This window comes from Antennarius striatus, chromosome 10, assembly GCF_040054535.1.
Source record: "Antennarius striatus isolate MH-2024 chromosome 10, ASM4005453v1, whole genome shotgun sequence".
Lineage (NCBI taxonomy): Eukaryota > Metazoa > Chordata > Actinopteri > Lophiiformes > Antennariidae > Antennarius > Antennarius striatus.
The window spans coordinates 6,180,138-6,206,249 of record NC_090785.1 but is presented as its reverse complement, the minus strand read 5'-3'; the positions used below and the strand labels follow the sequence as shown (position 1 = coordinate 6,206,249).

Sequence of the window (26,112 nt, the reverse complement as noted above, 5' to 3'; positions counted from 1 at the left end):
CTTTTTTCTACAACGTCTATGACTGAATGTCTTTGTGGAACCATACAAAACATCATAATGCAAAAAAAAAACAATGTTCTTGCCCACCTTCAATAACACCTCAACCTTTCAAAACTCTAGATGGGTACAGGTCAAGACAGAGTTGCATACCTGGCAATGCTAAGGTAAAGTCACAAGGACAGAAGACTGTATGATGAACCAGCAGCTAAAGGCCTACTCTAAGAAAGTCAATTCATTTTCCAACTCGAAGAACAATTATTCTGCCTCTTGACAACGTTGATGTATTTATATTTTTGTAAATAATTAATACAATGACTTTCTCACAGAAGTTAATATTCAACTGAAAAGCAGCTATTTTAACAACACTGCAAAAGCTACAACTAACAAAAATAGTGTAGATCTTACAACTGATATTAAGTCGACAAAAAACTAAAAAGCAATGTAAGATAAGACAATAAAAAAGAAATCCTGGAATCAGAAAACCTAAACATACCAACTGCAGATAATTCTTTTAACATACTGAATAATAGCTGAAAAAAATGTCCTTAGTCCAAGTGATCCAGGTGAGGAAAATAGTAAAACCTTTTTTTTTTGTCAGTGAACAAAATCTTGAGAAAAAAAGGATAAAATATAATTCAGAAATTATCCAATGCATTTTTTTCAGAAACAGAAGTCATTTCAAATAATTGAAGTAAAGGGGGCGACATGAATTAGTTGTAAATACGTAATTATTTTGTGAAAAGAATAGAAAAAAAAAGAAAGAAATAACACAACTTCATCCTAAGCAAATCACATTTAAAGTGTCTGATGTAGCAACATGCACTTGACACTGAAGGAGTAAATATCAGAGTTATACAAGAAACAGCAACAGTATAAGAGCTTCTCACACAGGATGATACTTTTAATACCACAGTTGGAAGATCCTCCAGCGAAAATTTAACTCTTCTCAACACTGATACAGGATTGCATCTGAATGTCTTGGGGGAAGGGGGGACACTCAGCTGATCACAGTGGAGAATGTGTGTTCGGAGATGAGGTTTAAAGACACAAAAGGGTGGTGCTCAGGTCCATGCACACGGAGGGAATGGTGGAATTCAAACAATGTTTGAATTGATGACACGGGAAAAACATGCTTTAGTGTGATAGGCTGTATCAGAAAAGACAGGTTGGTGTCAGCTTGAAGTTTCTCTGCACAGTAAAAACAGAGGCAGGTCATATATATAGGTCATATTATACCTGTTTGCCTTCATGTTGGTGCCCAGAAAGTACATGCATCTTTATTGCTAACAAAGGTCCCTTCATTCACCCCCTTTGAGGAGGATGAAAGGAATGTAAGACTGACTGCAGGCCAGGTAAGAGTACACAGCTGATATGCAAAATGCCTTTGATGACAGCTGTATGAATCAATAACAAAATGAAAAATGGATTGGGATATGATTTTCCATCAGTTGTTATATTGGATACATTTTATAACAACTACCATCTTTGTATCTGGAAATTGCTTAGCTGACAGGTCATTCTGAAGAGTTTCTAAAATAGCATTGCATCATACTAATTATGTTGCATGTATTTATTGAATTACCAATCATTCTCAAGCCTTTACAAAAAAAATAAAATAGGAAGGACATAAGACAATCTGAATAAGGCCTTTATTTCATATGAAGGTAGCAGATGGCTCAGTGGTAGAGCGGGCGGTAGAGTGGGTCGTCCAATGTTCCAAAATCGATGGTTCGATTCCTGCTCCTGCCTACTCGGAGCAGGAGTGTCAGCTGACAGTGGTGTCACCTCAACTCTGGAGCACTGCCAAGGCGCCCTTGAGCAAGGCGCCGGCCCGTCACAAGTTGCTCATTTTGAGCGCTCCACAAAGGTGCTGCCCGCCACTCTACCACCCCTGCACACGCTTATATATATATATACTGTATATACACTGTATATACACTTATATATATGCATGTGTTTGATTAACAAACATACTAGAGTGTGCTGTCTTAATTTCCCTTCGGGGATCATAGTAAGTGTATATAAAAAAAATTAAATGAAGTAAAGCGCTTGCTGGTGTGGCATTTGAAGAAAGTGTCAAAATCAGGAGCATTTCTCAGTGGGTGCTGGCAGATCCTAATTAAAACTACAGCATCCACCTTAGCTCCTTTCAATCTGCCTTGAAACAAATAAATGTGCAGTCGACTCCCATCTTCTTTTGTGCATGTCTGCTATTGTATGTGTGTTTATGTGTGCATGAAGTACACAATTACATGTGCATGGACCCAAATTAAAGTTGTTGAACAACAGTAGAATAATATTATGGTAAATCTGTATTTTCTATTCAATGCTATTTGCCCAAATAAATGGCTCGCCCCTGGATTTAATGTCTGTGGAGACATGCGGTTGGGCCTATCAACCTCCAATGGAGCCAAAAATTCTCCTATCTTCCCCTGCCGAGCTAGTAAGTTCCCTGGTGGAGGAGAAATTGATGTGTGCGAGAACACACACAGGCAAGCACAACTGAAAGAAGATCGGACCAAATCAAGGAAGAACACCTGTAGGCTGTGTTCACTTTGAGGCTGTAGTTGTATCAGATAGTGTTGCTTGGACAACAATTGTAATTCTAACAACTATAAAAACACCAATTTTCAGCCTGCACAGCCGTAATGAGGTTGATCAGCAGCTGGGTGCTAGTGCTCCCACAAAAATGTAAACATAAATTTTGGAAAAGATCATATATTCTGCTCGGCAGCCAGACTGATATGATCTCTGAAAGAAATAAAGAGCAATCTATAGTTAGTAAATACTAACTACAGTTAGTAAATACTATCTACAGTGTTAGCATGCATACAAGTTAGTTTGTACATGCCCCTGTACCCCCCCCCCCACGCACACACACACACACACAAACAAGGGGGCCTGTAGGCATGCAGAGGGAGGTAGAGTGGCGGGCAGCCCCTTTGTGGAGCACCCCAAATGAGCAACTTGTAAAGGTGATCGTACCTTCGATCTTAGGAACACTGGATGACCTGCTCTACAGCCCACTCTACCACTGAGCCACTGCCGCCCCCTATTTATTAGATTATTTTCTCTATTTTTTTTTATGTTACAATTGGCCATTTAATGAAATGAAGGTGATCAATGCAGTGCTTCCACTGGTTGCCCCTACGTGTCATTTGGCACAGCAGAGTCCTAATTATCAAACAGGAACACTTCATTTTTGACTCACAATCCCCTCTTGTGGTACGTAGTTGAGTTGGTGTTTTCATATATTTGAATGCTCCCTGGCATTTATTTCACATAAAAAGAATAAGACAAACAACATGAAAATGATCTCACCCCACAGTGTGCTGGCATCCACCCATTATATGTCATTGTGACAGTAACCTTAATACATTCCTTATTAACAGGAAAACAACCTGCCTGAGGTTTTAATTGGGAAAGAGAGCAGGTATTGGCAGTGCATCAGATAGGAGGGCTTGGTGGTTATTTCAAGTGTTCTGATATGAATTCCGGGGGGTTCCATGGCTCTGATGTATTTATTAGTCATCTGAACAGAAAACAGATTGCATCTTAATTGGAAATCCCACCATTACAAAATGGTCCACACCTTTGGCGTTTGTCTTTCTCCAGGTACAGTGTAGGTAATAGGTTAGGATAGATGAAGTTTAAGGATGACATCAAATTGGGAATAGTTTCTTAATTTTACACGATAAATTATCTATTTTATTCTCATAAATCCTCTTCCGATTACATTCACATCTATAAACATTTAATTTTTTTACACAGCACATGCACTGGCGAATGCATGCATTCATTTAAAATGTTATGTTCAGGGTAATTTTGTCAGTTTGGAGTATGTATCAAATCCATATGTTCTTAGAACAAAACACATTTAGCACTGTGTATTAAAAATTGTAAGACTAAGGTATTTTTGTGATGGTACAAAAACTTGAGTATATCATAGTAGACAAATATAAAAGTATCCTGCTCTGCAAGAGGCAGGGACAACTAACTGACCATTGATCAAGACAAAAGATTTGTCTATCTGAAGGCTATTCTATATCTGGCAAAATCATCATTGTAATTTTAGGTGATTATGTGACTATTAAAAAATATTTTTTTTAATATATGACTTCAATTACAGTATATGAGCACATGTACGTTTAATTGAATATTTCTGCTTGAAAGTAGCATGAGATGAGTAATACAAATAGCAAGGTAAAACCCTTGTCTCACAGCAAGAAAATCCTGAGTTGAAATCATCTGAGGACCTGAGTCTTCTCTATATAGAGTTTGTATGTTCTCCATGTTCATTGTGGAGTCCCTCTGGGTTCTCCTGCTTCCTCCCACCACCAAAAACACGCAGTGGAAGTGAACTCCTGACTCTAAATGACTGTAGGCGTAAATATGAAAGTGAGTTTGGTTTCAATGTGTGGCCCTGTGATGAACTGGGGACTTATCCAGGGTGCATCATCCCACCCACCCAGAGTCAACTGGGTTAGGCCCCATTCTCCCGCCTGCAATCCTAGACAGGATAAACAGCTGCAGATAATGACTGAGTAGCAGCAAGCAGCTATGGAGTGTGTAAGAGCAAAGCAATGAAAATAGAAAGCATATATGATTAATGTTATGAATAAAATAATAATCAGTGTCAACATGCAGGCATTCTTACACAATATGTAGACCTAATGCTCAATAAAGTCTTAAAAATACTCAAGTCTGTATTATGCCTCACAGATGCCTGTCTTAATCATGAGTGAAACATACATATCAGAAACAACCATGTATGTCCAAAACATTGTAGAGCAAAAATTGTTGAACATTAGATGTTCCTGACAAAATAATTTTATTTGTTTTTATATTATTATCTTACCTCAATGTATTAAATTCAAACATTTTGGACACAATCTATATTATTCAGGTGTCCTTCGGCAGTTTTTGGGAGTTGTCTCTACATCTAAACCACAGCAGTGAACATAATTTCACACATTAAATCTTGTCAGTAACATCTGACATTAAAATTATCTCAGATATGAGCTCCTGAGAGAAAGGGTTCAACTGGTTTTGAGACCACATATTCCTGGATTGAAAAAACAGGCTGACCGTGGCATTTAAATAAACTTACTGCACTGTGATATGAAACATGTGAAAGTAAAGACTTCACATCCATTTGTTCAGAACATCAATTCACATCGAGTGGATAGGCGCAGTCCAAACATCCAGATCAGTCCATGTCATTGCAGAAACCTCTCACTGTGTGATCTGATGAAATTCTGATGGTGGAAATGTTGTGCTTGCTTGAATTAGGTATTTCTATGACTTCCAAAACCCTGTAACTTCCTTTACTCCCCGGGCTCGCAACCCTCAGACAAGCCTCAAGTATTTGCTTGTATCACAGTGCCCCCTAATGGCAAGAAAAATATCTTATAGCAGTGCCTCGCGAGCAGATGACAGGTAAAATGTGAATACATTATTCTTACAAGGAAAACAAAGTTAAAGTGAACAAGAAAAAAGGGAAATTGCTGTTTATTAGCACCAGTCGGTAACAATTCAGACTAAAGCAGAAAAAAAGAGAAGACAATGCTGGTTCATAGTTTATCTTTCCCAGTGAGAACAGCAATTCTCACATGTTGCAGGTGGCAGGCTGTTTGTGCTGATTTTGTCTTACATTTAAGAGCAAGAATATCTTTCCTCAAGGTTTAGCAGTTTATTCAGTGACATTTTTTGGAAGGCAAGCTTTATACCCTTGAGTTCCCATCTTTGTTCAGTGATTAACTGATTAAGAGACTTTGAACAATGAGACTGCCAGCAAAGTGCTATATATATTTTCTGGTGAGTATGCACCATATTAATTGGGCTATACTTTTTTGGAGGGCGGGATTCTTTTTCTATGCTGAAGGATTGTGACACATGCACTCCAGAATAATCCAGACAATATGGATACAATGTCAATGGTTAGTTCAGCATCATGTTTTTCTTAATTGCAACAGACAGAACAATAATTCCGGTGCATGCAGCCTGTCAAGGCCAATGTGTGTATCTCTTAGTGTGCATTTCTGGCCCGATGGGTGAAAGAAAGTAGTGGGCACATGTGCTAAAACTATTACTTCTAAAACCATACATGTCACAAAAGTCAATTACACATTGGAAAATTGTCACATCTGAATCTGTCCCCAGACATAAAATGAAAGCAACAAAATAAAAATGTAATAAGACAGTAATGTCTTGGCGGCAGTGATACGAGATAATTGAGAAATCTCATGGCTTGGTCCTCATCCAATAAATTGGGATTGTGGTGTTGCATCTGAATCCTCTACAGGGACATGATATTTTCCATAGCAGCAGTAACAGCACCCATGCAACAGCACTTCATTCTCGATCACTCCCTTCATGTCAATAAGAACTACTACTTCTTGAAACATGTCTTTTGTCTGTTTTCTCACAGCCTTTACTTTTTTCTTTGCTTGCTCTCATTAGTTATACAACCCCTCACTTACTCTCTCAACGCTATTCAATCAGGCTCCTGTATTACAGCAGTACCATATAAAAGCTCAGCAGAAAGTGCATATATAATTATGTCAAACAGGTCCATTTAATGCACATCAATACAATATATGACAAATAGCAACTAATAATAGCAGCAATTTTATGAATTTAAATGTATTGCGTAAGATATCTCTGATCTACCAAAATAATAAAAAAAAGACTTCTTGTCAAGAAACTATGTAGCCTTTGACGTATGTCGACCCCCTCTATCATAATTAATGTGTCACTCAGGAGACATTATCAATAAGATACGGTGTCAGTTTCACACAGCACAGTGTAAATTCTGCAAGGTTATCTTTGGCAAGAGACAAAGTTATATGCATAAAAGACTGGCAAATTTGTGCCCAAGGACACAGATGTCCCCACTGCTGGGAAAAACTCAATTTGTGTTGAAGAGGATAATCCATAACCTCTATCATAGGTGATAGTGACAGGGGAAAAAATCCAAATATGCCTCCAAATGTAAAAGAATAAGATACAATAAAGTAAAATAAACAAGAAAACTATAGAAATAATTTAAGTGATGCACACTTTTCTGACCCTTTGAAAGTCTCTGACATTTCAATGAAATCTGTCCACTGATCTGAAGGAGATGTGGATGGACGGTACTCTCTGAATGTTAGGAGAATGTTAGGAAATTGTCAAAGTTCAAATGTGTCTAAAATTGAGAAAATAAGCTAAGTGAAGAAACCAATTATGAGAAATGCAGCTTTACTGATTTTACAAAGTACACGTGACATTTCACTGAACTTTTCCCGGTTTTTAAGGACATGAGGATAGACCATATTGGGTTTCCTGCAGATATAGCAATGGGCAAGCAAGGGAAAAACGAGACATTCCTTTTGGCAGGGGCATTAATCTTTATTTTTTGGCTCTTTGATTCAAATGACAGATATAATTTGTCAATAGGTAGATGCTCTGTCAACACCATTCACATATAATTCTCTCTGTCACTTGACACACCGTGAAGTTGATGTCAAAAAATATCAAATTATAAACAATTTAGTTAATAACACCAATACCTAAGAAGTTGAAAGTGTTTCTAGTTTCTGCACATACACATTTGATCAACCTTTCAAGATGAACACAATTTAAAAAAACAATATCATTAGTGCAAACACTGTGCCTAGACGTCTAAAAATGAATTATCATTAGACTGGTGTACATCTCATACGGGTCCCAGCGCCCACCTGTGTTTAAGTATGTATCAGAACACCTTGGAGACGACTGCATCGGATTCCATGTACCGCTACATTTGGAGCACAATGCCACACTGGCTGCTCTGCTGTAGGGCTCTTGATACTCCTCTAATATTCTACTCAGCATGTGTTTATCTTTGTTGGACCAGGTTGTAGGGAGGAGGCGGTCAGGAAAGGAAGGCAAACAGAACCCTGCCAGCCTTCATGTGTGGAGCCCATGAGTCCAGAGGGACTTTTGTCTTTGTGAGTGTGTGTTCGTTTGCTTGTGTACATGTGTGTGTTTGTTTCTGAGAGACAGACATGGCAGCAATACAGTTATGCCAACATGACTTATGGTCTGTCACACACACACACACACACACACACACACACACACACACACACACACACACACACACACACACACACACACACACACACACACACACACACACACACACACACACACACACACACACACACACACACACGCACAAAACATTTAATTGCCAAAAAAAAAAATCTCTCTCGGGCTCCATTGTGTCTAATGTGTTCAACGGTAATCTTACCCTTTGGGGACATTTGCTTTTGTGTTAATTACACAGCACCAGGAGCCCTCATTAACACACATGCAACTACATGCACACACCAGCACTCACACAAACAAACTGTACAACTTAGGTGGAGCAAGAAGCATGGCTTAAGTAAGACAGTCAAGTATGGGAAAAGTAAAGCTAATGAAGCATTTACAGAGGGAGGAGTCATTTGAGACTAACCTAAAGTCAGACCACCTCCCACACCTTTAATGAACAAACCTAGTCTCAGATGCACAGTGGGATTCATGGGCATGAGTGGCCAGTATACCCCGCTTAGTTAACCACTACACAGGGCATCACATCCTGGCACAAGTCTGTGCAACCACTGTACTGGCTTTGACTAGTGCCAGAAGAGTCGGGCAAAATGCAACCATGACAACATAAGCAATTAACCCCAGAGAATTTTTATTGGCCCTCTTGTCTGCTTATTATCAGTGTTCATTACATTCTGCTGCTTACTGCACCCATTAAAACTTGGGAAACTAAAAGACACATTAACAACAACTAAACAACTAATGTTGGAAATGTTTTCACATTCATGTTGAACCAATCTCAGGGATACCAGTGGAGAGAACCGTGATTCTGCTGGCTATTTACCCTGAAAGGACCCTCCTGGTGACTGGACTGCAAATGTCAGCGGCAAAAATAATGGTCTTTAATGTTGCCCCAATGCAACCGTCTTTCACCTCTTTGCAGGACCACTAATTGCATCACAGGGGGGTTATGTACAACCCATTACAGGTAGTCAATTATAGATACAGCTGTAGGAAATTTGTGAAAGATTTATATGTTCTTGTGAATTGCCTGAGATCAACAGGGATATGTAACTGGAGAGAGAAATCTCACAAGTGCCTCCAAAAATGAAATACCTGATTGTACTTGTTTAATTTTGTTTCTTAAACATAAATCATTATCGATAATTAAAGACCGTAAATCTTAGTAACAATATGTAATGGTAATAGAGATATCAAAATAGTAAATAAAAAATCACTGATGCTGTGATTGTAGCTAAACACAAGTCTGTAAAGCTGAAAACAGTGGAATGCGCTGGACATTTACATCAGATGTAATGCATTCCAATGCATTCCACCACCTTTTGAGATTAAAATTAAAATTAAGATGTATCAATCCTCTAGGTTAATTTGTCTTACACAGTATGCCTGTGGTGTGTCTCCATCCTGGGGATACCTGTGGCCTCTGAAAGGTTAATAAGCTGCTCTACCTCCCTCAGAAAGCAATTGGAAGAGGGTTGAAAAGGTGTAAAGAAAGGCAAGGGGAGTAGAAACACCTTAATACAAGCCACACAGCCAGACGTAATCTGTCTCTTCTTAAAAACGATCACTTCAATGAGTATTTAACAGTCCCTGACAACAACCAGACCTCTACTCTCCATGCATGGAAACATTTATACATGGGCTTGACATCAATCTGCCCTCATCTGGTGAAGAGGAACTGGGGTTGAAGGTCTGGGTGTAGGGGCTACCTGCTACAAATGGCAAACATTATTTAGTTTTCTCAAATCACAGAACAAATTTTGCTGTCACCTTAGTCAATGATTTTTCAGAGAAAGGTGCCAATAAAAGCAAATGCAAAATTGCTCCAATCCTGACTCCATCATGCGATGTTACTGATGTAGTTTCCATTTACTTGCTTGCGTGGGTGGAGAAAAAGTGCAATACCAGTGCAACAAAGACCTAAAGCTTAACATGTCTGAACAAAGCTTTTCATCAGAGCCTAGAGTAGGTGAATTTTCTGCTTATACAGAAGAAAAGATTGGACCAAAAACAACACGTCAAAAGCAGCATTAAAATAATGGCTCACAATTACAGGAAATTGTTCAGTCCTGTACCCATTTATCACAGTGCAGCTTTAGATTTCTTTTTTTTTTTCTTCCCATGTGTTGTTTCAACAGTATACCGTCTGTTTAATAAAACATGGTGGAAGGGAGCAGGAAAAGAAAGAAACAATCTACAAAGGTTTCAACTGAGAGAAAGTCTTTCCCTTCAAGGCTTGTAAACTGCAATAATCAAATACATGCATCCATTTGATTTATCTATAATTTCAGCTGCTGTCTAATTTATTTTATAAATTTAACCCCTCAATTTTTCAATGAATTTTCATACCTGTCATTAATGGGTACATTATCAGAACCTTAACAAACATGATTGAAGTTCTCCCTCACTTTCAATAGACATAAATCCTAAAAATGAAGGTTAATTTGCGTTATGTCATGCATATACTGACTACAGACTTGCATACAGATTTTTAATACTGTATATATTGTAAGATAATGATGACAGCAACAAGGGAAGAAGGGCTGACTTTAAACTTAAGGTTGATATGAAAGGGGGTAAAGGTGGTGAGGAATATAAGAAAAGATAGGGTGGGAGGAAGAGAAGCAAGAACCATAACGGATAAGATATATACAGAGCTAAAATAATAATAATAACTGAACCAACATTGTAATAATCCATGTTACTGGGAAAGTAAGAAGGGCCACAGACAAGATTACATTCCAGCTGTGGAAGGGTGGTGCTCAGTTTTCTCAATATGACAGAGAATGTTGAAAGGACTTCTGTGTGAGACACTGAAAGTCATGAGTAATGTTTGCATGCATTCACTGACAGCATGCTTTATTACTCATTGTATTTTCCCTCTAATATAACTATGGTTTTCTTTACATATACACTCATTACTGTTGTAACGTAACAACTTACAAATAATATGTAACATAATAAATGTGAAATGAGCTTGATAAAGATGTGGGTCCTGTGCAATATCAGAAAAAAGGATGACCTCATTATGTTTGTTTCAGATATAAATGTGTTATTCAAATACTTAAACATACAACACAGGGCAATCAAATGAAATGCAGAGCTGGATAAAAACTAAATGCATAAAAATGGCAGGAATCAGTTGCAAAGACATTTTATTTTAGATTCTTGCTAAACCAGCTTGAGAAGCCTCCCCTAAGGTTCCATTTTTTTGTGGTTTTCTTTGCCTGTTTAATCTTCCGTGGGTTGACTATGCGTCATAATACAGTATGTGATCAAGCTGGTCTGTCTACCTTACTCTCCCTTTCCCCCATCTCAACCTTTTCTGCCTGTGCAGTAATTTACCTTGCTGTGGCGTTAGAAGCCAGGATTGTTTATATTGCAGGAGGCCCCATCTTGAACACGCAGTACTTTGATTGTTTACCTATCCTGCATGTGACATTACGGTTGCTCTCTTCTCCCCAATGCTCCTCTGTCTCCTCTCTGTCCCTTTTCAGCGAGATTGGCCGTAGAGTGTCACCTCCAGCAGCCACAAACCAATTCAACCAAAGAAGCTCAAAGACAAATTAAACTTTATGCCATGGAACAAACTCAGCGTGCTGCTTTGTACACGCTGGCATTTTGTTAGCTGGTGGAGGGAAGGGATCAGTGTGCTTTTTTTTTTTTTTATCTGTATGGAAATCAAAAGTCAACATGGAGCTGGATCAAAAGCACATTTACAAGAGGTTGGAGACAATGAGTACAAAATTGAGATACAAGCGAAACATTCACAATTACAACAGATGAATTCAGTTAACTGTGTGGCCTCATTTAAGAGAGGATTATGAAATACAGCAGGTGGTTAAATTGTAACAGCTTGGAAAGCAAACTGTGTCTAAAGGCCTATCAGACAAAATAAAATACCAAACATTGCTTGAGCAGGGAAAAAAATCTAGCTGCCCTGATTTTAATATCTGGCAAGAAATGAATGAAACAACCCATAAAGCTGCATAAAGTGATATCAACACTCTGTTTAGTGAAGACTGTATATTTTGGTATGCTCTATAGGGAGGCACTGTGTTGTGTGAAATTCAGATTTTTTTTTAAACAAATACAAAGCATTAATCTTTACAAATACAGTCCAAGCATCACTCAAAAAGTGGCCAAATGCAGTGCATTAGTACATCAATCCAGGAACCAATGAGCCATACCGTGTCAAATTTTCCAAATACACACAACTCTTGTTTTCATACTCCTGAGCCGGATGGGATATGAAGGTCATATAATGCTGCCTGAGATCATGGTGGTGACTTAATGAAGCTCCACTAAGTCTTTTTCCATCTTTAAATATCCTATGACAGTGCTGGAATTGTCCTAATTTAAAAGGCCGTAAGAAACTGAATTGTTATAAAATTTGCAAAAATGTAATGTGCCTTGCTTTACATTCACATTTGAAAATATTAATCGGTAGCCATGCTGTTACAGGACATTGCCTGAATGGTGGGGCAGGAGTGTTTAATTATTTATTACAGTATAAAAAATACAGTCAAATTGGTAAGACCACGCAATGAAAATGTAGAAGGGAAACTGTTCAAGATATTTAAAGGTCATGACATGACAGCATGAATACAACATGCAATACATTAAAAACATCAAAACAATTATGTTTGAACTAATATATTAATAAAGGTGAAGGTCAGAAATGTTTATGTGGTGAGTTTGCTTTTGTTTGAGTGTTGTTGCTTCAGAGGTTCCAGATTTGTGGGTTCACTGTAGGCACACTGGAACCTGTTAGGGTTCATAAGACATTCTTGACATAATCAACAAACCTAGTTTGCTATGAAAATGCAAATAATGCCTGTGTAATAAAAGCAAAATAAAAAAACAAAAAACAAAAACAAATCTAGAATTACTTGCATTTGTTGTTCAATTACGAGACGAAAGAACAAAACAAAAGATATGTTAAGTTGCCAGTAGGGAAACACCATCAAAGTATGTAAGTAAGTTAATATTATTCTAGTGAGGAACAAGACTTAAAATATATAGAATAGGATTGGGGGATATTTATTTTTTAAAGAGACAGATTTTTAGGTATATTGAAATGTACCTGAAGGCACATAAATGTTAGCAGGTTGTAGATTTGGGATGCTGTCAGCGGCAGGTATCAAAGGAAGATAATATTCACAGGGCTAAAGTTAAAGTGCACCGTGATACTCAGGATGGCTCTCATCTGAGAAGAGAAGATTAAAATCAGTGGGACATCACAGCGAGGCAATACAGAGTAGCAATGAGAGAAAATATCCCTTGCTCGCTCGTTTCCCCTCTCACAGACGCAGATGCACACACATAATATAGTCTCCTACAATAAACCAATTACTTGTCATAAATATCTAAGGGCCTAATTTCCATTCGTATGTGATATATTAAAAATGTGCAGGGAAGGGAAAGAAAAGGGCTGACCCTGAGATATTCACAGTGGGCTGGCTGCCCAAAACAGAGAAAAACGAACATCAGGGTATTTTGTGTTTTATTAAGACAAATATCTCCTGCCTGTGCCAGCAATTAATGGCCTTCCATCTAAAAACAGGAAAATTGTACCATTTGAAGCCTTTCTGTTCCAAAATTGGATATTATCATTTTGGATATTATCTGTTGGTCAGCTTCAAGTTCTGAAGGATAATGGATTACTATAAATCTGAAATGTATGATTTATTGGTGTGAGGGCTCGCCACAGACAAGCACTGGTGACAGCTTGCAAAAGGAGTATGTGGTGAAATTCAAATTTTGATCTTGTTTGTGGGAGACTATTCTTTATGAGGCCAGCCCCAACATAGTATGTACATGTCTAAAGAAATGTGGTGTAGAAAAGACAAGAGGAGAGAAGAGATAGGGGAGTAAGGGAGATAAAAATGTACACAATAGAGATGCAGAGGAAGCTTCTTTGGCAGATATTCCCTTGCCTCAATTAATGGAATCAGCAATAAAGAGTCATGTTCTCCAGGGAGAAAGAGCAAACGATAAAGCCTAACACCCCAACACTCTGACACCGAACATATCAAAAGTTATCACTGTACACATGCTACGAATAAAAGGCAAGCTATTCCACAGTGGGCAACATTGTCTTGAGTTAGGATTATACTAGTTAAACAAAAACCTTTGTTGCACTGTAGCTATCCGAGAGGGAAGAGCTCCAGGACTAGTCTTAGGACTTTTTTTTTTCTTTTTGAAGAACAACAAGCTTTCAAAGCTTTCTAAAAGAAGACAAATAGTTAGTAAATCAATATGCCTTAAGCGGATTCAAATATACTGAGTGGCCAAGACGTGAGTCCATGGATTTCTTTCGAACAGGCACTGTAGGATTCCAAACTCACAGTGTGCCAGTCAGTAACAGTTTTTCTTGTTTGACTGAGAGGTTGCAGAGTGTCATGTGAGGGGGTTGACCATGCGTGAGAGTGTTTGATCTGGTAGCCAGGTCAACGCTGATGTTAACAGAGTTATTAAGGGACTTATTAGTGAGAGTCAGAGGGACAGAAAAACCCTCCCACTGATAGCATCATTACTGCTATTGTGGCAGGGTCATTTGCACCCTGCTGCTCTGTGTCTGTGTGGCACGGATTGAGAATTTGCTTGGGTGCACACCGCATTTGATCAGTGAGAATAGTCTTTATGTAGTATGGAGTTTTATTACAGAGGCATGGCAAAACAGACGTCAGCTTTATAATAATAATCATCATCATCATCATCATCATCATCATCATCATCATCATCATCATCATCATCATCATCATCATCATCATCATCATCATATATTCAAATACTGGTTTTATGAATGATATATTTATTAAATAAATGAAAACATGACAAATAACATATAAAATATCTGATTTAAATGATCTCTCTAATTTCAGCCTTACTATATATCTTTATGTCTATCAGTCTCTTTATCCCAACCAATATTTGGATTATTTAAAAGGTGCTTTTTTGGGTTGGTAAGAGTTCTCCCTGTCCCCATTAGCGTTAATCATCAGAAGCACTTAACCATATTCATCAGCTGCCTCGGCATCATTAACACTGGCACATTGTTGGAAAAGAAAGTCTCAATGACCCTGCTCAAAGGGATGGACAATAGCCTCCGATTTCTCCTTCAGGATAGACATACATCTTCATTAGGTGCCGCGGAAGCATGAGTGTCATTGAGTTTCAAACCATAAAATGCATTAGATTGCTGGGCTACTTAATATCAACAATCCATGTAATCAACAAAATTGTAATGTTTGAATTGTGAATTAAAATTGTTTAATTGTGACTGTAACTAAAAAATAGTATCCCCTTTAACTGATGCCATGGCAATAAAATAAAGTCAAAGAGACTACATAAAGTAGCGGTTTGTTATTTGCAGAATAATCTTAAATCTGTGTATATTGAAACATAATTTAGTTGTTATGGAGTAACCACTACTCTTTTGTTGTGCTGTTTGTGGTGAGGAACCAAGATATCACTATTACAATGTAGCATGTGCCCTTTGTCCGTCAGCAATTGATCTGTGCAATGGAGGAAGCATTTTGCTAGGAAAGAGGTGTGAAGTTTGCCAACATCAATCTTGTTTCAAATTAAACTCCAAAGTTCCAGCTGGCTGAATTGCCTTTCAAATGCAGCAGGCACATGGCTACACACATTCAATCCTGATGTGAATGTGATGTGATCCCAAAGACTAGCACAAAGGCACAACCCACTGATTGATAAAGTGAACAGGGTGAAAATGAAGGTAAAAGAACAAAGAATTGAGTTAAGTCAATGGACAACAGGCTAAAGGAAAGCAAGAAAAGCAGACATAGTCGAGAAGATACAGAAAAAAAGATGAAAGAATAAGAAAGAAAAAACAAAAGTGAAATAGGAAATATAATAACGCTAGTGTGTGGGTTGTTCTATATGGCCCATTTAAAGTGATGTACACAAGGTTAAGAAATACGAAAAATTGAGGTGGTGAAAGCAAAATAAAGGTGTGTATCACTGATCTGAGCTTTATGCATGAGAGGTAACCATTTTCAATCACAAATAACTTACTTATACCAAAGGTGAAATACATACCCTGGCATGAACGACTGAGGTGTACCTTCAAGGCCATGCATTTCAACTCGCCAGGGAAGTGCTGTATTTTCCCACAATAAAAGATGCAGCAGGTAATGTAAAATATGTAAACGTCACAAGACGGAAAAAAGCTTAGTCCAAAGATGCTATAGCAGAATTTATTGCAGAACTGCTATTTAAGGAGGCTTTCAAACCTGAAAGCCAGAAACAAGATTTTTTTTTTTAATTCATGTTTTATCTTTTCATTTTTTACTGTGTACATCTGATCAGGTTAGTTGTCAATCTGATGTGCACTTACAAATGTCTCATGGGTACATCTTGTCATCATTTATATGGGTTGTGTCTCCCTGTATCCCTGTTTTGCAATGAAAGCTGCAGAACATCATGATGTTACCATTTCTGTTTTTGTCTGATTGCATCTTAACACTTTAAACACTAATACCACAGTTTATTTACCTTCAGGTGGTCATACTTCATCTTTTACTTTTATCCATTCTCATTCTCTGAGAGACAAGATTAGGTTTCTGCATCACATTTTGATTTCATCCAGCTGATTTTTGGACTTCTTCATTGGACCATTGCACAACCGGGTACCCCATCTGTTTAGTACCCCACATAGTACCATGGTTAACTTTTGATTTCTTTCTTCTTTGTTTTCTTCTGTTATCAGGGATGGTAGCCTGCCTTAGCTTCCCCTAACTCATCCAAAAGACCACAACATTCAACAAAAGTGTTTTCACACTGTAAATGGACCATACTGTGATTCAGTTTGAACTGAGACAATGACCACGATCACTGTTTGGTGGACCAAAAGTCTCACTATTTGATCTAAACCATGGTCCGGGGTAAATCTCACCCCTGAAAGTCTGGAACAAAGGATGTACGAATGAAAGCACACTTTATAAATTTGAGCCATTGTGCAATTGTTATTTTAACTGCAGTAATATATCTTTAAATAACTGCAATTTTAAACGTCAACTGAAAGGATGGATAACGGTGTTTTTATGGCTTTAAAGCAAAATATTACCATTGGAAGAAAACATTTAAAAGGCAATCTTCATCACCAATTTTTTTAAGCAAGATGCTAGAAAAAATTAGGTGTAAAATAATTATGGATCAGATTTTGATTCTGATTTGTGAACCAAATTTAAGATGGAAAAAGTGTCATTCATGTACAAAAACATTGTCAAGCTGAATTTTCATCATTTGGGTTACTTCTGACTATATACTCTTCAAACAAAAGTGGAACCCCCTTTGTACTTAGAAACCAAGAATGCAGCAATTTGCAACCTGTCCACTTTTGGTTACAAAGTAAGACATGTCGGACACACACAGTTGAATTTACATACAGGCCAAATCGCTTTCTTATACCAAATGATAATAAAACTTAAAAGCCACTTTTAGAAGATTGAAGGCAAGTTTGAAATCCTTCTTGATTATCATTTTCTTTTCTTGGAGAAACTCATTAAACAGTGAGACTCATAAAAGCAGCAGGGGAGATGACAGTCCTGCATTCTCAGTTGTTTTAGAGGCCTCTGAGCGCAATAAGCATCTGTAAATTGGGGGCTGTTAAAGTGATTCTTTTTTTTTTTTTTTCATTTACTGCCTAAGTGTTGTTCTTCAAAAATGCAAGTAACAAGCAAGAATCCCAAGGAATGTGAAGTTAAGACGAGCCTTTTTGCAGCATTTTCTGAGGGCAACTCTGCAGGGAGAGCATTTTCACCTGCTTGCCTCATCTTTCACGAAACACTAGTCCCCCGAAGTGTGCTCCACTTATAAATATCCATGTCTAAGAAGTGGCAAAGACAGAGGAAACCACAAAAAAGCAAGGGAAAAACCAACAAGTGTGGATATGAGTGTGTGTGTGTGTGTGTGTGTGTGTGTGTGTGTGTGTGTGTGTGTGTGTGTGTGTGTGTGTGTGTGTGTGTGTGTGTGTGTGTGTGTGTGTGTGTGTGTGTGTGTGTGTGTGTGTGACAGAGAGAGAGACTCTTCGTGAGTACTACAAAAACAAAAAAACAACGGCAATATCACAGACAAATGAAATCAGTTTTCAACAGTGACTTTTTTATCAAATCAGCACAAGGATTTATGGCCAGTGGTTACATGGAGAGTTTACAAGGCCTCAGGAATTAATCTTGCAACCCCCTGTCTCTCTAAAACACTCCTTTAAACTTTAAAAGCAATATTTATTTGAACTTATCACAAAGAAAAACTCATGATCAACTTGTACAGGTCAGAATGAAAGAAAAAATGAGGTCATGATCTCTCTGGCAAATTGGTTTATTTATAAGAGCTTTTATATGTCATAGGATGGCGCCTGAATTACAATATGGAGGGGGAAAAAAACAAATAAACAGGTAGATATCATTTTACACCGATTTTGCAATGCAGTCTATATCAAAGCCCTTCTCATTGACTTCACTGATGGCCAGTGAGAGCGGAGTTACTGTCCAAAAAAAATTCTGTTGAAAATTGAGGGTCTGTGTGTGTTTATTTATATAGACAGGAGACAAAGCTGGAGGGAGCAGAGATGAAGATGCTGAGGTTCTCTTTGGAAGTGACCAGGATGGATAGGAATGAGTACAGCAGAGGGACAGCACATGTTAGAGGTTTTGGAGATAAAGTCAGACTGAGATGGTTTGGACATGTCTAGAGGAGAGATAGTGAATATTTTGGTGGACGGATCCTGAGTTTTGAACTGCCAGGCAGGAGGCCTAGAGGAAGACCAAAGAGGAGGTTTATGGATGTAGTGAAAGAGGACATGAAGGTAGTTGGTGTGAGAGAAGAGGATGCAGAAGACAGGGTTAGATGGAGGAAACTAATCGCCGTGGCGACTCCTGAAGGGAACAGCCGAAAGGAGAAGTTATCTTTATTTGCTAAGCCTGAAATGCTAACTGCATCTTTATAAATTTAGTAATCAAATAAGGTAGCATAATGGACAATAAAATAATTAAAAAGGTAATGAAAATGTGTCAAAAACGGTCAGGTAACTTAAAAATACAGTAGTGTGTAAAAAAATCTCGCAGATACTCCATGGTGAAAGATGAATGGCCTATCCCTGTCACTTCAGTAATCCTTGTAACAACGGTTCTTTCCTACCCACATTCACCCTCCATCTGTATTATGCTTGCAAGTTTACCTTGCGGCAGCTGAGCCAAAATTGCTATTTATTTCACAAAGAAAAAAAAGGAGACTTGTTTGTCAATCTGGAGGCTGTGAAAATGATGTAGCAAGAAGCTGCAGGCAGGCTGACTGTTGTCCAAACAGAAGATAGGTATATGGGAGAAGTTTGAGGACTCTCTATATTTAGTTTCAAATACCCTGACAGAGATCCAGTTTGACTGTTTTGAACTTGACAGGACTTTGACTCTCAGTCCCTTCCTGAGTAAAATGAATGTCTCTTGAATGACTCCACTAAAATATTGCATCTTCCCTCTAGCTAGACTAACATACGAAACCGGCACAAGCAAGAAGTAAGCCAAATCTAAGCGCTGTCGATTCAAACATGTAAGTGCAAATCTTTTTTTTTTTTTTGCACACATGGAATGTAGTGAATGTAGAAACAACATATTCAATGAGCAAATATAATGTCTTGTTTTCTCAAAGAAGACACACACAAACACTGCTGCAAGCCTTGGTATCCTTAATTGGCACAGATATTTGACTTGAGAGCATACAGTATGTAGCTGGTGTTCAAGTGTGGTGTAAAAAATGGCTTGGCTGAAAGATAATCAGCATTAAAGTGAGGAAAAAAATGGTTTCTTTAAGTGTAACATCGCTTGCCCAAGAGGCTAAATGAACCGTGTCTGTAGATTAATTAAGGAAAGGGTGAGGAGAGATGACGCCTCCTTACCTTTGCTCTTCGAGGAGAAGTAGAGGGAGAGCTGAGCAAATAGGTCAGGATTCTCAAATGTCTCTTCTTTAACTTTGATCCAGAAGCAATTCTCTGCCATTTCCTGAGGCACTATCTGCAATGACACAAGGATCACATTATCACCACAATCAGAGACTGCCATTCCACCAACCTGCCACTCAAAAGTTATTCTCACTAGTTATGCTGGTTGTGTGTGTTTTTCTGGGTGCGAACACACAAATGCATTCATGTGTGCATCTTTGACATTTGAGGAGCAAAAAAGGACCCAAAAATAGTGATGATAAATTGTATGAATAATATGACCACAAAGTATCGGTAGACCAAGACTAAACCACACACCAAATATCTTGTTGACTGCTAGGATGAAAAAAATATATGAATTTCAATGCATTCAGTAACCCTCCTCTCAGCTCCCACCCAGACTTGCCTAAAACAGCAAAGCTTTGAAGAAGCAACCAAACATCTACAGTACACACACCGAAGTGACAGCAGTCCATGGAGATGCTTTCTCACTCTTCCTCTCCCTTTCTTTCATTCTCTCTCTAACACTCGCTAGACAACAAAGTAAGAGATTACAGAGAGATTCGGACATAAATCACAATGCTAGTTCTACTCGATCTAAGCGCTTATTTTCACACAGTTGGCCATAGCCTATTGCTCAACAAACAGGAGGAGTGGGTGAGGCATTCTGGCACTGTGCTTTATTGGTTCAAATTATACAAGACTCAGACTATTCATTCATTCATTCATTCATTCATTCATTCATTCATTCATTCATTCATTCATGCAATCATCTTCTTCCGCTATGTCTGCTGTAACGGGTCGCGGAGAGCTGTCTATCCCAGCTGACCGAGGGCATGAGGCTGGGGAAACTCAGGGCGTGACGCCAGCACACCTCGGAAAACTGAGAGCACCTTGTGTCAAATAATATTATGAATTGGAACTCAGAAAACCAAAAAGTGATGTTCCCTAAGGGTCCACCCTCGGGTCACTCCTAGTCAATATTCTTAAATGCAGATGACATACAACTATAAATCTCAGTTCAACTTAATAATTTCAGTTCTTTAAATCCACCAAATGTTTACTGAAAGAATCAACGTGTTGATGTGCTGGAATGTCCTACTATTGAACAATGAAAAAAATGGCTTGGAGCTGAAAGGCAATGCTTAAGTCAACTCCACTACACAGAAATCTCCATAGCCACATATTTTCTATAGCCAGAGATGAACCAATAATGAGCCAGTTTTATTTGCAAAACAACTGCATTTAAATGTTTTGATTTTATTGCGAACTCATGCTCTAGAACTATTATTTCTTTTTAATGTTCCCTATGTCTTATCTTTATTCATTGTCTGCCTATGTATAGGACTTTGAACTGCCTTGTGTCTGGATGGTGCTATATAAGCAAACTTGACTTGATCTACTATGCAAAGCAACCCAAATATTACAGGTATTACAGATACCAAGCAACAAGTACTAGGTGCAAAATATAGATAGAATTGATTGATTTCTATCTCAACACGTTCATTCCTTTATGTAATTGTAATTCCTTTTAAAGTTAATTGTAGGCCCTATGAGCCTAAATTCTGAACAGCTAAACATTGAAATTTAAAATAATCTTAAAAAGACATGAAACGTTTAATTTTTGTGCCATCAAGATGCGGAAGATGGCCTAATTAGGCCACAGGACCATGGATAAGGGCCGATCATTCCAACATGACATTAGTACCTCATAGATTCACATCATGTCAAAATAACAACAAATATAAGTAAACAGTTTGCTTTGCCGTGGACTTCATGTGGCCTTTTAGGTTTATTGTTGACATGTAATCTGCAGCATTTCGTCCTTCTTTTTCACACATCTTTGTGAACTTTTAATGTTACTCATGTCTTATTTTTAATTCATTCTCTGACTATGTGCAGCACTTTGAATGGTCTTGTGTCTGAATAGTGTTAGATAAATAAACTTGGCTTTCCTTGCTTTGGAAAACAAACTGAAATACTGATATTTTTACCTAATAATAAGTCTGACGTGAATCTCTGTTCACTGAACATTAGTGATATATGATGGAAGCTCAGAATGAAACAATTGTGAGAATTTCTTTGTGTATTAATTTTTGTTTGGAAATCAGAGACCTAGATCAGGAAAAATGTATCTCCTCAAACCCATAGAATCTGGTGCAATTCAGGGTAAAAAAAAGTCAGATTTTCACCTAATGTGGGCACCCATTTGTAAGACTATATAGAAATAGTGGAAGAGTCATGTTTCAGAGTACTACAATGTTCATTTCATGTCATTTCAAGGCTTGTGAAACTAGAGTTGAGGTTGAGTGTCTCTGTCCTCTAACTTGCTCTGTTACGGTCCTTGAAAGCAGTCTATCCCTATTTCTTATGAGCACCTCATATCTAAACAGGCTATCATTAGTCATACAACTAAATATAAGAAACAGCCAGGAAATTTAAAGATGTCAACATATTTTAAAATCTGAAATTGCACAAAAAATATCTAACTGCCTTTGAAAACCAGAACACTAAATCATGTGATTGCGGTGTATCAAATGACATGGCTCCTACTTTGCATAACCAAATCATACCGTGGTGGTCCCATTCTCTTTTTTATATGTAGGAAAAACATTTAATTAGCTAAAATATTCATTACCTTAAATATACACATAAAATTTTCTGTACAAAAGCATGAAAGAATTTCATTAAAGCACACAGCTACAGTATGTATTACAGAGCCCCATAGGTGAGGGGAAAAAAAGGTCCATCTTTGCGAGATCTCGTAATAATTTTGCGGGATCACCCAACCATATGCGTGGTATATTGCGTTTTATTTTGAAAATATAATGACATTCAAGTAGTGCTTAGTGGGCGGCACAATTGTCACGTAAGCCAGAGACATTTGAAAAATATTCTCACTGCAAGGGGATGGGTGTCCTCCATTATTTTCTCCATTAAGCCAAAAAGGCCCAGAAGTATACAGTATATACCTGTAGTTTTGCGAGCTCTCGAAAATGTTATTGTGAGATCTCGCAAAGATAGACCTTTATTTTTTTTTCTTTCCATGTCCCCTGAGGGGCTCCGTAATGCATTTAAATACATTATATTTTTGAAAAACCTTAGAGGTGACAGAAATGAAATATGTTAAGTGCTGCTTCTAATTCAGTTGTTGATGCTGACTTGTATTTTCATATTCCTTTCATGTGTTGGGTGGCATTGTCACTGACTATCAGACATGTTGGGTGGTCATAATGAATAAGAATGGATAAATAATGTATTGTGGAAACCAAAATATTCCCTATGTGTTTATCTGTCCTTAAAATAAAACCAAAATCCCACTGACATTATAAATCAAAGTCTGTCAAGACTCAAGTTTTAAAAAAAAAAGAAATAAAATGTTCTTGTTGATCCTGTTGCAATGATATTACCAAATTGATTTGCTTTTGACAACTGCTGTAGGTGCATTAGTGTGTAAAACTGTTGTAACACTGAGACCAGAGAAGGATTAAGCTATTGCTCAGTACCGGCTCCACTCTACCGGCTTTTTTTGGTTTTCCATTAAGGAAATTAAGGGAGTAACTTGCACCTGCTATCTGCGACTACCATTTTTAGTTGCACCTCTGTTCCAGTTCCAAATGAGCTGGCAGGTACCAAAAGGTCATCTAAAACATAACATACTACTGATTGGTCGATGCCCAGCATGCATGGAGTATCCTGCACAGTACAAATAAATGCCAGTCACTGTCAAGCCATAGTCGACAACCAAGCTAAAATTTAGTGGTTATACTTTTTATTTAATTCATGTGACATTGAGGAATTATTAACAGCTGATCAGTGGATCATAAAATGTGAAAAAAGGGCGTGTTTTGCACGGCTCCTTAAAATGTCGAGGATTTATTAATATAAAATATAATAAAACAACTTACAAAATATGCAACCAGTACTGAGATAACGCTAGTCACATCAATATACAGTATGTTCCGCACTATAACGCACACTGGATTATAAGGCGCACTGGACTATAAGGCGCACCCTCCATAATGTGTTTGTTTTATAATTTATTTCATATATAAGGCGCACCGGATTATAAGGCACACACAATAAAAAATGAATAAAATGTATTTGATAAACTGCAGCAGCTGTAGTTGCGCAATCTGTCCACTAGATAGAGCCGCGCTGCTCAAGCAGTCATGATTGCATTCATGACTTCCTGACTACCTTTGAATGGCTCCTATTGTTATGTCAATAAGCCATTCTGAGTCTCATCAAGGAAACCTGATCATTTGATCACTTTGCCATCTTAGAAAGAAGTCAACACGCATATTAAAAAAACTGACATTAAAAACTGGTTAAATTCATTACGAGTGCAGTCGGTGCGAACAGAGCGGATTATTTCCTGATCTGAAGTTCGAAGCAGATATTTAAGCTCCAACGTCCGTCTTCGTTTATTAATTAAATATTGTTTCGATTGATCGGTAGTCCAGTCGGAGGTGAGGTGCAGCTATTTGCTGCTGTGTGTCCTAAACAATTTTTAAACTAGTTTTTAATGTCAGGCTGCTAATTTACTGGCAAATATGACGCTTTTTTACTCCTAGAACTAACTTTAACGTCGGTGTCTCACCGCCGTGAATCTCACAGCACGTCGCTGCAGACAGAATACACAAGCCTGAATGTGCCCCTCCGACGACCCCCAGAGATATCAACTACATTTGTAAATCAGTGCAGCACACCTTTGTCTAGCAGTGACTCTGCTCTTGAAATTTCAGAAAAGGCTGGAAGTTCAGCTTTGAGGGTCTTTCATTCACCTTTATGCCAGTTTCTCCGTGATTCCAGATGACAGCACAATGGCATTTCTAAGACCAATTAAGTTTAAAGTGGGTTACTTCCGATGCCAAATAGTTAGGAGATACTGAGATCAGTCAGTCAGTCAAACTTTATTAATAGAATTGTTGAAAGTTCCTAATGTTTTGCTACATAATCAGTCTCCTACAGTCTGCTTTACCGTGTAAGAGCAGCTCAGTCAGAGCCGGGACTCTGGTGACGCCCCTTGACTACCGTTGTTAGGGGGCGTAGGCCCGAGTGCCTTGTGAGGGTGCTCCTCTGGTGGCGGAGTGCGGCATGACTGGCGGCCAGACTGCCGGCTTTTTTTCAGCGATTATTTTTTTAACCAATATTAATATGAATATTAATCCATATATAAAATGCACCGGATTATAAGGCGCACTACGGGTTTATGAGAAAATTTTAGGCTTTTAGGTGCGCCTTGCAGTGCGGAAAATACGGTAAGCCAGAACTGTGATTTGTGTAGCTTCCAGTTTGATCCCCCTCCCCCGAAGTTGGGCCTGAGTCCTGCATCCAAAGTGTCTCCCCGCAGAGGAGGCTACCTTCCTAGTTTGGTCATTGGTGTTTTAAATTCTAGGGTAGTGGATGTCTTGACAATGACTACAGGGATTCTAGCTGGGGCAACAGGAGACAGAGTTTTCAAAGCTGTATCTCAGGTACTATTGTGAGGACATTGAAGCTTTATGTTCACCACAGGTTCAATTGGGATTAGTCATCAATTCCAATAAATGTGAAAGTTGTTCTGGCCATCTATGCCTGTGACATAATGTTAAAGCAGTGGCTCTTATCCTGGGTTCGATCGAACCCCAGGGGTTGGTTGAGTCGGTCTCAGGGGTTCGGCAGTTTTTGCCGAACATACACAAATCACTGTGTACGTTTGACACATCGGGTCAATTTGTGACACCCGCCCCGCTTAGTCATCACTGGCTGCAGGTGATCACGCTACATCAATTAGCCTACCTGTGCTACATGGGATTTTGCGCACTTAGTAGTGGATTTATGCCTGTCATGATGGTCCGTCATCTGATTGCTTTCTTAATATTTTAATTCATACTAACTATGTCAAGCAAATGTATTCACAAGACGACACAAGCCAGCGTCTTATTGTGCCGGTCCCAAGCTTGCACAATAAGTCATCCAAGAGACTTCTGAAGAAATATATTGGATGAGAGACGAAACGTCTTCAAAAACTTTCTTAACGTCCAGTGGATTGATTTAAACAGCTTTTGAAAAAGACATAAGAATAG

At 38.3% G+C, this 26,112-nt stretch overlaps 1 protein-coding gene across 7 annotated transcripts in view; it reads right to left on the bottom strand.

Annotated features, from left to right (window-relative positions):
• diaph2 (diaphanous-related formin 2) overlaps positions 1–26,112 on the bottom strand; it is a 377,371-nt gene that overhangs the window by 206,000 nt on the left and 145,259 nt on the right. For all 7 annotated transcript variants that reach the window (XM_068325221.1, XM_068325222.1, XM_068325228.1 and 4 more), the window contains one exon: positions 20,000–20,114. In XM_068325221.1, coding sequence (XP_068181322.1) covers positions 20,000–20,114 — 115 coding nt within the window. The remainder of the gene's footprint in view (positions 1–19,999; positions 20,115–26,112) is intronic.